At 35.3% G+C, this 13,710-nt stretch overlaps 2 protein-coding genes across 9 annotated transcripts in view; one reads left to right on the plus strand and one right to left on the minus strand.

Moving 5' to 3' along the window:
• Positions 1-553, minus strand: part of ralbp1 (ralA binding protein 1) — a 35,453-nt gene extending 34,900 nt beyond the window's left edge. For 2 of the 3 annotated variants that reach the window (XR_015477644.1, XR_015477646.1), the window contains exon 1: positions 504-553. The gene's annotated coding sequence lies outside the window, so the exon portion shown is untranslated. 3 annotated transcript variants of the gene reach the window in all.
• Positions 554-5,796: 5,243 nt separating this feature from the next.
• creb3l3b (cAMP responsive element binding protein 3-like 3b) overlaps positions 5,797-13,710 on the plus strand; it is a 68,352-nt gene continuing 60,438 nt past the window's right edge. For all 6 annotated transcript variants that reach the window (XR_015479000.1, XR_015479001.1, XR_015479002.1 and 3 more), the window contains exon 1: positions 5,797-5,907. Coding sequence is in view for 2 of the 6 variants with exons in the window: in XM_087241501.1 (XP_087097627.1) it covers positions 5,887-5,907 (21 nt within the window). In the remaining 4 variants the exon portion in view is untranslated. The remainder of the gene's footprint in view (positions 5,908-13,710) is intronic.

The raw sequence follows: 13,710 nt of genomic DNA on the forward strand, positions 1-13,710 counted from the left end.
TTAACATTTATCAACTGTATATCCGTGAAACCTACTCTTACAACATGCAAAAAAGTAGCCCAAAATAAAATCACACCACATTCAAAACACATTAAGCGTACACAGATATAATTTGCGCAGTCGTAATAATTAATAAAAAAAGACTTTATCATATAAAAAGAGCTGGATAAATCCATTCTGACAGCAGCTGTTTCGTTTGAATGAAACATAAGTCAAACTATATGAAATATAATCTTTATAAGCATTAAACATATTACTTACCCTCCTTACCGCTGAGAAAACATATAATACAATATGTATGATTTTAATATAAAGTCCAATTGTGCATAAAGGGAGTTTCTATGCTAGCATGCTTGCTAACGGACCTCGGATTTTACAAACAAAGTCAACCTCTAAAACTATTAATAGACACACACGCTTTATAATCAACAAAACAGGCCATTATGCTGACAAAACATGATATTAAAAGAATTAGTATATAAAAAATAATGCCGTGTACAAACCTGCTATGATCAATGTAACAGCTGCGCTTCCTGTAGCTTGTTTACGTCCCATCTGACACGCGTGCATGCGCAGTTGCGACCCTCTTGAATCTTGGGAGATGTAGTTTATTTTTTCCGCTATCGCTCCATGCTAATATTAGATTATTATAAACGTCTTGAAATATCAAATATGATACTTTTCTAATAATATTTATGTATACAGCAAAAAAATTAAATAAAATAACACGTAAATATTTTGTGCAAAGTCAAGATATTTCTATAATACAGTATTTGTCCAGCAGATGAAGCTGTTTAGCAACAAACCAAATTACAGCTGCTGAAAATGAATGTTAGCTGTGGCTTTAATAAAACAAACTGTTCCTTAGTAACTTGAAAACAGAGCTTCCTTGTTGTTTTTCTGCGGTTAGGTCATTTCACTGAAATCACATCCATGATTCAAGCATAATCATTGTGTTTATGGTTATGAACAATCATTATCTGAGATGTGAGATAAGAGTTTGGACATATTTTTATTGCACTCATCATAAAACTGCAGCAGAACATACACTTACAACTGATAAATGCTACTGAGTCAGTGGTTAAACTTAGCCAATTGATTTTAAATCAACCGTAAAACTTAAAAAAGAGATGGGCAACACCGTGGCTTAGTGGTTAGTGCTGTTGCTTCACAGTTAACAGTTGGCACTTTTGTGTGGAGTTTGCATGTTCTCCCGTGTTGGTGTGGGTTTCCCCCACAGTCCAAACACATGAGCTGAATTGAATAAATTACATTTGACATAGGCTAGTGGTTGAGTGTGTGTGTGTGTGTGTGTGTGAATTTGAAAGCGTATTCCAGTAGGCTACTGGGTTGTGACTGGAAGGGCTGTGTAAAACATTTGCTAGAATAGTTGGCGGTTTATTCTGCTGTGGTGACCCCTGATGAATAAAGGGACTAAAGCTGCGGTCACACTGGACTTGTCTCCCCATAGTTCCATTCATACGCTCGAGAATGCGTCAGACCGGAAACGCAGGGTCATGTGCCAAGTTTTGCAGGTTCAAGCTTGGTGAACTCTGACCTGCAAAACCGCATTACTTGACTGCGTGAGATCAACCGAGGATCAAAACATGACCTCTCTGGACAGAAATTTAAAACATGGAGCCATCGCTCGCTTTTTTAAATGTCTAAACATCTTGTTTAATCCCGCCCCTTTTCGCATATCCAATATATAATATTGGATATATTACATCAGGGGTTCTCAACTGGTTTGGCCATGGGACCTACATATATGGTCATCAAGCCGCGACCAAGTTTTTAGGAACTATAATACAATTTTAGGAATTATAATTAATTTGTATTTATTTGTTAACATACACAACTAGTGACAGATAAATCATAAGAAAATCACCAAGACTTACAAATAAACACTATTTTATTGCTGCCATTTAACAAAATGTATCAAATTATAGAAATATTACAAAGTAAAAACAGCAAATACTGTAGACAAGTGGTTAGGGTAAGGAAAGGATCAGTTATTGTGAACTAAACAGTTAATAAAACATGTTGTCTGGTTTCTAAATGTCGTTTTAATTTAGAAGGTTTCATGCTCTCTTGTTGTCAATATATGTAAACCCATACTTTACATATTCGGGTTCGTACTTGCCCTTTGACATATTTGTTGCTATAATAATATGAAATTTCACATGTCAAACGGTAGGGTTGTCATGCACGCATTTCAAAATAAGAGTCAAAATAAGTAAAAATTAATTATAACAATAAATTTAAAATTATTGTTTTTTTGACCACACACTCCGCAACCCACTGAAAATGTTCCCACGACCCACTTTTGGGTCGCGACCCACCAGTTGAGAAACACTGTATTAGACCATCTGTTTGAACAGATGAACCTCCTGTGTTCACGATTAAACCAAATGACAATAAAACACTTCTTAAACACCAGTGATCCTGCATTATTGACATTATGGCTATTAAGATACCTTTTTTTTTACTGGGATTTTTTCCATCATGAGATAAAATCTCATGTATTGTAAAAAGCAATTAGTACTTCAAAAAAAGGAGTAAACTCAATGTAACTTGGAAATGTTAAGCGCACATACTTCATTTTTAATAATTGTGCACATAGTTATTTTACTGTAAAATTGTAAGGCAACAAGTTTTCTCACTTTTTATTAAATAAAGTCAAAATATTGCTTAGGGCGGCATGGTGGCACAGTGGTTAGCACAATCGCCTTACAGCAAGAAGGTCATTGGTTTGAACCCTGGCTGGGCCAGTTGACATTTCTTTGTGCAGTTTGCATGTTCTCCCCATGTTGGCGTGGGTTTCCTCCAGATGCTCCGGTTTCTTCCACAGTCCAAAGACATGGTGAATTGGGTAAGCTAAATAACCCAATTTCGGATAGATCTCCTTCGTGATTGTAAAGCGCTTTTGTTGTATGACCATACACAATAAATGCACTATATAAATACAGACATTCATTCATTCATTTATTTTCTTGACGGCTTAGTGCTTTTATTAATCTGGGGTCGCCACAGCGGAACGAACCGCCAACTTATCCAGCACGTTTTTACGCAGCAGATGCCCTTCCAGCCGCAACCCATCTCTTATTAATTATGTGTTGCTTGATTTTTTGGGACAACTTTATTGTTTTTATGTTCAATAAACTTAAGTTAACTTAGGGCGTACTTACACTATGCTATCCGAACTGTGCCCAGAGCCATTTTCTGGATCATTTGAGAAGTGTGAATGCTCTGAATCGGGCTCAGGCGTGGTTCACTTGGGCTTTGGCACAGTACGCTTGTTTGTGAGTGCAAAACGCACCAAAGCCCAAAACTGAAAGCGAGACAAGACATTTAAGGGGCAGTTTCATATGGATTAATGAATAATTCTTACTGTTTAATGAACGCAATCTATCATAGATTATTAAAGACGCAAACCCCTCACTGCATGACAGCTGCACCTTCAGCAAACCTCCTAATTCCTGCAGCACGAGGACTTTATGATTGTTTAGAAGCGTCAAAAGTGGCTGATCTGTTTGCTGAAATATTAGACTGCACGCCACTGCATATCAACCCACTTTAACAATATAACTAAAGAAATCTCCACTGTGCTGAGCGAAAGCGCTTCTTACTGAACAGCGCACCATCGATGACGTAAGCGTGCCCAGGCCCGAATGTAATGTGAGTGCGGGTCATTGGGGGAGACGGTAAGCGTGCTTTTGGCCTTGTTCAACACTCTAAAAAGTAACTCAAGAGGTCTGTTGCCACTATAGTTTAATACATTATTTTAACTGAAAAAATCTAAAATGCTGATTAGATTTAAACTTTCAAGTTGCCAGAATAATTTTATTAAGTTTTCAAAACAGGAAAATATTGATAATTACATCCATTTTAAAAATGCAGCTAATTTAAAGCTAAATATAACTGTCAGTTGCTTTAAAACAATATTTAACTTGGAGCAACCCAAAGAAATTGGGTTGATAACTTTGTTGTTGTTTTGTATTTTTAAGTCTATACACTAATGTTTTTGTTATTTTTTTACACTGATAATATGGGACAGTGCATGTTTTGGTTTTGTAAAACAATGAAAACCTTTAATACAAATAAAAAACTAGCGAAAAACAAATACGTTGTTGTTAAATGTATTTCTTACAAGCATGAACAGTAAATTTGAAAACAAACAAAAAATGTAACAATTTCGGCTACTTAATTTATTTGGGGTTTTAAACTTGAAAATGAGCATGTAATTAATAACATTTGTTTTCATTTTCAAAATAAAAAACTAATTGAAACAACATTTTTTGGAGAACTCAACTTATAGATTTGAGGTTTTTGCTATGTAAAAATGCCTCTGATTAAAGAGGAAAATATTTGGCTAACATAATAAAGTTTGTTGTCTACACTTTTTTGTTAGATGTTGTCGTAACTTCAATATATTAAAGCAAACTGTTGCATACATTTTTTTTGTTTTGTCTGAACAATATTTTTTAGAGTGAAGGCAACTGTATAGTTGTGAGTACGCCCTTAATCGATTTGTGTTGAAACGACAAATTATTATTTTTTTAAGTGTATTTCTATAGTATTATTTGGAACAACTGTTTATTACTTTGAGAAAATCTTTTTCTGAGTAAATCTAAAGCTGTTGATATTCAAGTCTGCATAATACCTGCATGCTGATTTTGTCGAGCCAACACAATTAATCACTGAAACATGTCTGGAATCTGTGCACGGGTTATGTAACACTTTCCTCCTACTTTTTTTTTTCTTCTCCTGAACAATGTGCTGTTCCCAACATTAGTGATAACAGCTGGGACAAACAGCGGATAAGCAGGCGCTGATTGCACAGTTCCAAGACTTGTTTAGTTTCAGTTTATCTCCAAACTGCAAAAGTACATTCTCCAGTACATTGCAAATCTTCACAACGTTACATTTTTATAATAACAAAAATCACAAATGAAACATTTTAATCTCCAACAAAGCAATGCAATAAAACTGAGATCGATTTTCGTTAAGGTTAAAGGTTTTCTATTCACACAGATGTTCAGTGACATGCTCGATATATGGGTAATCCTTCAACTGCGGGCGCTTTTATGTCCTTTGAAACCCCAATATACATATAATTTTATATATATAATAACGAGTTCAGTCGTACGAAAATGTACAATTTTAAAAAGGAGGCGTGGCACCTAACCCCACCCCTAAACCCAACCGTCATTGGGGGATGAGCAAATCATACTAAATTGTACAAATTAGATTGTGCGAATTCATACGAATTACCCACTAAATAAAAAAACTTAGGAATTCCAGTGAGATTGTGTTGGTTGAAACACTCTTAAAATAAAACCTAGTGAAATTGGACAGACTTGGGGGGTATGTCCTAAAAGTTTGAAAACCCCTGTGCTAAATGACCTAATGTAAATGTGAAGACTATAAACATCAGCTCAAGCCAAAGATCTTACACATTTCTCAAATGATACAACCATGCTAAATGTATAACTATGCTCGCTGTAGTCTCTTTTTATTCAAAGGAAACATCTTTGAAAAACAAAATAAAATAGAGAAGCCATTAAAATCTGGCTCTGGGATTCCGTTTAATTTGCATTTAGAAGCTAGACGGTGATGTCACTCTTTTTATGTAATCATGTTGATTTGTTTGGATGAGCTCATCATCATCATCCTTTGATAAACAGGAGGCAGATTCCTGCATGTATGATTTCGCCTGTCAGTCAAAGCCCTCTGACCATTAACAATCACCTCTTTATCTGGAGTTTATCTGCAGTTTCAACTTTGTCCCGGAGCAGAGAACACACTGAGGAACACCACTGCACTAGCAGACACCATTTCCCTCTGTGGATCTTTTACTGCTGATTGTTTCTCCATAGCCCGAACATGGCACTTCTTTCAGACAAGGTGAAGTATTGCGTTTTACTGTCATTTTTTAGTGGTTTGTGTGTGGATTGGGGTCGTTTTTACATTGTAAACAAATGCTGGGTTCCAAACAATTCCTTCACATTGTCTAAACACAAATCGACTAAGTTAGCTTAATAATTTTTATATATTTAATTGAATTGAACAATTACAGTAACTTAAGTTAACCTAAAAAACCTCCAGAGTTGTGTTGTTTCAGCTAATTTTAAATAAGTAGTTTGAACAACAAAACAAATCTTTTGTTTTTTTGGGTGTAGGTAACTATGTGCTTTGTGCTTTGTCTATGCTTTTAATGTAATTTAAATTAAAAGTATTACTAAAGCATTAGGTCTAAAGTATCATCATTATTGAATGCATCCTCAGAAGCATTTTCAATAGTCATGAAATAACAAACAGTTATAATTAAAAAACAATTAATAAACAAAAAATAAACAATTCAGTTGTAATTAAAAACCTCAACAATTGTGTTGTTTCAACTCATTTTAAATAAGTAGTTAAAACAAGCAGAATATATAGCATAAAACATTGTAAACATGGATGGCATATTAATGTCAAAGTAAGTTGTCTGATTTAATATTTCAAACAATGTTTGTGAAAATGAAATATCAAAATATACCGGTGAAATAATGTTCTACCATCAAGCGTAATAAATATATTTACAGTATGTAAAAGTTAGTAGTTAAAATTATTTAATTATATCTTCTCTGCTATAAATGGGTTTGAAAAAGATAGTACACAAAGTATAACATTTATTCAGTAAACAGTAAATTGTGAAATATCACCACAATTTAACTTATTAACTGATTATATATATATATATATATATATATATATATATATATATATATATATATATATATATATATATATATATATATATATATATATATATTCATTCATTCATTCATTCGTCGGCTTAATCCCTATATATATATATATATATATATATATATATATATATATATATATATATATATATATATATATATATATATATATATATATATATATATATACTTTGAGTTTTCTTCTTTAAATATTTCCCAAATGATGTTTAACAAAGCAAGGACATTTTCACAGTATGTCTGATAATATTTTTTCTTCCTATTCCTTCCTATTTCTTCCTATTCTTCCTGTTTTATTTTGACTAGAATAAAAGCAGTTATTAATTTTTTAAACACCATTTTAAGGACAATATTATTAGCCCCTTTAAGCTATTCTTTTCAATAATCTACAGAACAAACCATTGTTATACAATAACTTGCCTAATTATCTAACCTGCCTAGTTCACCTTATTAACCTAGTGAAGCCTTTAAATGTCACTTTAAGCTGTATAAAAGTGTCTTGAAAAATATCTAGTAAAATAATATGTTCTGTCATCATGGCAAAGATAAAATAAATTAGTTATTAGAAATGAGTTATTAAATAAGAAATAAACAAGGGGGCTAATAATTCTGACTGTTGTGCCAAAACGATTTTTGAAATTATCCTTTGCCATTGCACAGCACACTTTGTAGTGATACTTTGTAGTGTGCGATTTAACATAATTGCCTGTAGGAGTCGCCAATGGAAATAAAACAAACACACACAAGAAATGCAGCGTTGATACATTAGGCCCCAGGCCTTTTGGTAACTTTTTTTGCTCAAAACTATTTTAATTTCAGTTACAAAAAAAGTTTGGCCATAACATTTTGATAAAATTTAACATTTCAGGCAGTTTTTCTCTGTTTATTTTTTACACTAATCAGATTACAGTCTTTTTTATTTCACTTTGTGAGAGGTGCAATTGCAGTTTCAGTCAATTGTTAATGCAAAGACACACCTTACATCTCGCATTTGAGAATTGATTCCATTTTTAGGTTCTTTTGCCCTTTAGGACTCCCATATCTATCATTTTGTTTTCACAAATATACAAAAAGTACAGAAAAAAGGCATGTCAAGGTGCTTTAATCATTTAGGAAAATGAAATTGAGAAGAAATTTGGGTTGGGATGAGATGTATTTCTCTGTGACCTAATAGGCTTAATGTAATTATACTTTTACTACTTCATACTATTTCAGTTGTGTTCAGAACTGCGAAATGTATTTGTTTGAAGTTGAGGACATGTTAATGAGGGGTGCAAAACTTAAACCCGCATACCCCTCTGTAAATGTGTAGTTGTGCCCCTGATATTGACGACATTTTAAGGTATTACTAAGAAATTTTTTAATGAGACTATTAGGAAAATATAGCTGTTTTCTCAGAAGAAGCACATTTGCATTTCTTTGAAACTCATTTCTGTCTCATTCATCGAGAAAAAAAAACAATCATTTACTATTTAGAAGTTTTAATGAATCTGCGTTTGAAAGCTTGAGGAAATGACAATAACACAAAGCCAGGAGATCATTATCTTTCCTTAATTATTCCAGTTGCTCTCCACGCACGTAAACCAGAGTAAAACCCAAGGCTCCTCTCAGAGTTTTTCTTATTAACATCAGACGAGGTGGAGAAAGTTCAACAGATCTGTTCAATTAGACTCAAATGCGGTAATTATCCGCACGCGCTCATCCATGAGAGATGTTTGCACTGTCACTGGATTACTTTGCCATCTATAATCTTGATTTAGCACAGCAAGCAATCAGTGTAGCAAATCCTCTCGAATGATTGAGAGCGTTTTTCTTTTGTTGTGTGTTTGTATGCATGTTTATGTGCACTTTGATGGTCAAAACCTTGGGATCAATTTACAGAACAAAGTTAGTCTGTAATGTGACACACATAACTGGAGGTAAGATCCAATATGCAGGTTTATTCGTGGTCAGGCAAGCAGTGGTCAATACAGGTGCAAACTGGTATGTACAGGCAGTCCAGAATTGTTGTCAGTAAACAGGCTATAGGTCGTAAGGAAGGTGGCTAAACAGGAGAACAAGGATAAACAAGGCTGGATCGAAACACGGGAAACAAGACAGAGAAACCGTGCTGTAGTGTTATCAACAGATTAACAAGACTCGGCAAACTGAAAGGGTGAATGTGTGGCTTATGTAGGGAATGCAATCAGTCTCTGATAGTCCTCAGGTGTTGCGAGTGTAATCAGTCTAGATGAGTGAGCATGGGTGTCTGGGCCTAGTGCATGTCTGAATATGTAGTCCAGGAAAAGGCGGAAGTGTAGTCCATGGTTATTGTGTGGGAACCAGGGATCTATGGAGAATGATCACTGGTTATCGAAATATTACAGTTTAAAATAACCGTTTTTGTATATAGTGAATGTAGTATAAAATGCTTGCGAATTAAAGTTGTCATAATATATATATAATATATAATTATATTATATCATTATGTTATATCATTTTATTATATTATCTTGTATTATATTATATTGTACTATATTAAATTGTATTATATTATATTATTCATTCATTTTCTTGTCGGCTTAAGGCTGATTTATACTTCTGCGTCAAACGCCTGCCCTTCGCCGTGGCCGTCGGCGTTGCTGACGTGCACCTCTCAAAAAAATTTACCTACACGTCACAACGACGCGTAGCGCAAGCTCTGTGATTGGTCGGCTTGCTAGCGCTGACGAGTCTAGGCGGGACCGAGAGTCGCGTGAATGGAGCGATCCTGATGAAGCGATTGTTTACAAGTGTGAAGTCCCGTGAAGGAGCTCCGGATGGAAAGTTTTGTTTTGTGTTTACCTCATAGTTAAAGTTGTTGCACATCCGCCGGTTCCGGCCTCAAAATGAGCGAGTCACTTGTACATCCAGGAAGTGTTCAGGAAAAGCAAAACACATGCGAAGAAACTCGACACAGAGGAACATTTACACCTCACTGCCCACTAGCGTTTCGGAAGTGTTAATGCAGACCAATAGAGACAGCGCGCAGAAGTATAAATGCACAGCTGCGCGCGTTGCATGCGCCGTGGGTTACGCCGGTCACTTGACGCAGAAGTATAAACCAGGCTTAAGTCCCTTTATTAATCCGGAGTCGCAACATTGGAATGAACCGCCAACTTATCCAGCACATTTTTACACAGGGGATGCCCTTCCAGCCGCAACCCATCTCTGGGAAACATCCACACACACTCATTCACACACACACACACACACACACACACACACACACACACACTCATACTCAATTATTAGACAATTTAGCCTACCCAATTCACCTGTACCGCATATCTTTGGACTGTGGGGGAAACCAGAGCACCCGGAGGAAACCGGAGTGAGAACATGCAAACTCCTCACAGAAAAGCCAACTGAGCCGAGGCTCGAACCAGCGACAGCACTACCTACTGCGCCACTGCGTTGCATATTTATTAAACTATATCAAATTATTATTACCTTTTATTAAACTTTTGAAATATTATAACAATGTGATTTATGTAATAAGTGTTATTTTTTCCTGTGGTGTAAATGAATTATTATTGTGAATCTTAAGTGTCGTGATGCACCACAAATGATTCAAATATGAAAACTTAAGCACGGGAATTTAATATCATTCATAAGAATTATTATTAATATTTAATTATTATTATCACAGTTGAAGTAATGCATGACCATGTCAGGTGTGTATTCATTTTTTCATTATTCAATCAATTACTCCTTACATATTTTAATAGCTTTGAAAGGAACATTTGACACTGAAGACTATATATTATAATAATAATAAATTACATTATATTATATATGAGATATTATTTCACAATATTGTATTTTTGACCAAATTAAAACAGTCTTAGGGCTCAATTTTGACGATCCATATGCAAAGTGCAAAGTGCAGGGCGCAAACGCATTAGGGGCATGTCAGAATACACTTTTGCAAATATAAGGATGGAAAAATCCGCTTTGCGCCATGGCGCATGATCTAAAAGGGTTGAGCTTATTTCCAAATGAGTTATAGGTGTGTTTTGAGAATAAACCAATCAGAGTCTCATACCATCCCCTTTAAGAGCCAGCTGCGTTGTGCCACAGCGCATTTGATATTTACATGACGACTTTGTAAGTGGAAAAACTGAGCATTTCACTTGCAAGAAAACAGTTAAACAGAGCATCTACAGCGCGAGAATGAGAGGTAAGGCATCTCATTATCTACTTTCACTCTCATGGATAGGGAAACCTTGTACACAGACATCCATTAGCCTATAAATAATTAATTTAGTTTGTTAAGCACAAAGATTTGTTTCAAAACTATTTCTAAATTCAGTTCTAAATTCCAGCAAACTAATAAATGAACAATAATAACGAAGCTTGTTCAAAAAACAGAGTTATTTCCAAACACACATGCTGTACCCCATGTGGTCTGAAACCTGACAGGTGGGCAAATCTAAGCATGTTTTTAATAAAACAAATATAAATATGGATATAATAAATAAAACTGCTAATAATGATAACATTAAAACAAAAGCAACTGTTATGAATGAACTGAAAAAAACTCCCGAGATGAAGAAGGCATGGAGGCAGTGGTTTTTAAATTTATGTAGGATAGAAAATAATATGTTTTGTAATATTTTAATCCTTTATATTTATATCCTATATATATCCTTAATTAAATATTTTTTTTCATATGTAAAGATATTTGCGTATTGCTCTACATCTTGTGTGTATTAAGCAGTGTGTAAGCAAGGCGCACAACTAACGCGCTCTGCGCTGGACTTTAGACCGTCTTTGTTTTGGTCTATTGAAAAATCTCTTATAGTTTCTCAAAATAGCAATGCGCCAGCAATGCGCCTCAGAGCGCCTTCCTTTTTAGACCAGAACGCAAATGCATTTGCTATTTAAACAGCGTAGCGGAAACGTCAAAACAACTCCAAGCTGAAACTAGCAAACAACAATTGCGTTGCGTGTTGCGCCACATTGCGCCGGATGTATGAAAGGGCCCTTAGTGACAAAAGACTTCTTCAGAAATAAAATAAAAACATGGTTTCATTCATTTGATGACAAAGCTGAATGAAATGCATCTCACTTCAAGAATCCGTCCTCCAATGTGTCCTCTAGCTCCGAGATTGTCTCTGTAAATGTTGACTAGTCAAGCGTGCTGTGATTTGCACTTATGTGCGTTTCTCTCTGTGTCATTAGCTCAAGCCATATAAAACTTTGCTCAGATGAGATAAGCTTATCTTCTCTGTAAAACCGCACGACCACAGAGCTGAAGAATCTCGTCAATGAAACACAAATAAACTGAAGGTTAAGAAATCATGCCCGTCTGGGATGAGACTATAGTCTGTGCTTTAAATGCTCACAAGGGTTTGTGGGTTTGATAAAGAAATTGATCTGTTTTGGTTTTATATACCTTTTTACTGTTAGACACAGTAAAACGCAATTAGTTACTTTACTTAAAGGGCACCTATCATGAAATAGAAATCTATTTCTGTAAGCTCTTTGAACAGAACTGTCTGTATCAATAGTGTGCTTGTACAGGTCTATCTATTAGAGCTGCATGATTCTGGCTAAAAAGAGAATCACAATTTTTTTGCCTAAAAAAATAAAAGATCACAATTTTCTTACGATTCTGTAGATATAAAATGAAGGTTAATATGAGTGGGCTATTATTTTTGTTATTCTCAAACGTGGTAAAACTGCAATAGGCTTTGTGTAGCTGTACTGTTGGCTAAAATGCTAAATTTTGTAGGCTTGGAATGATGGACTTGAACAGACTTTAGATTTGTCCTGGTCATTAATGCTGATGATTATTCTGATGTTGAATTATTGTGTTTGAGACATATGCTTACAATCTGTCATTTTCTGCTTAAAATCTGTCACTGATGTGATTTTCGTGAATGCAGAAGACTGGGGGCTCTATTTTGACAGTCCATGCGCAAAACGGAAAGCGCAGGGCGCAAACGCTTTCAGGGCGTGTCAGAATCCATATTTGCTAATTTAAGGATGAGAAAATCCGCTTTGCGCTATGGCGCATGATCTAAAAGGGTTGAGTTTATTTTCTTAATGAGTTATAGGTGTGTTTTGAGAAAACCAATCAGAGTCTCATCTCCCATTCCCTTTAAGAGACAGTTGCATCGCGCCATAAGCACATTTGCTATTTACATGACGTAAAGGAAGTGTAAGTGGAAAACCTGAGCATTTCACAAGCAAACAGTTAACAGTTGTTTTTTTTTTTTACAGAAAACAGTTAAACAGAGCATCTACCGTGCAAGAAAGAGATAAATGATCTACTTTCACTTTTTCTCTTGTGGAAAGGGAAACCTTTTTGCACAGACATCAATTAGACTATAAATAATTAATTTAATTTGTTAAGCGCAAATATTTGTTTCAAAACTTTTTTTAAATTCAGTTCTAATTTCCAGCAGTTTTTTCGTATTTAAGGATATTTGCGTATTGCTCTACATCTTGTGTGTAGGCTATAAAGCAGTGTGTAAGCGAGGTGCAACTCTGCGCTGGAACTCTGACCGGCTTTGTTTTGGGCGTTTTGGGCCTATGGGCGCACATGAGCGCAAATGCATTTGCTATTTAAAAAACGTGGTGCAAAACAGCAAAACGACACTTGCCTCAAGCTGAAACTAGCAAATAATATTTGCGCCGCGTCTTGCGCCACATTGCGCCGGGTGTATGATAGGACCCTGGGTGGGTACTTTTGCATTTCGGCAGGTTTTGGATACTTCTTGAGCTGGAATCAGTCAGCTGCATCGGGCAACACTGTGTGCGCATTCGGTTTAATTTTCACTGCTAAGATCGGTTCACTTACCGCGTGGCTCCCAAACGATCACTCTGTGCCACAAACGGAATGTTATTTACAACTTTATTACCTGTTATTCACAGCCTATGCAGGTTCTGGTCACTAAAGTAGACTTCATTC

Source organism: Danio rerio, chromosome 2 (assembly GCF_052040795.2).
Source record: "Danio rerio strain M-AB ecotype USA chromosome 2, GRCz13ab, whole genome shotgun sequence".
Classification (NCBI taxonomy): Eukaryota; Metazoa; Chordata; class Actinopteri; order Cypriniformes; family Danionidae; genus Danio; species Danio rerio.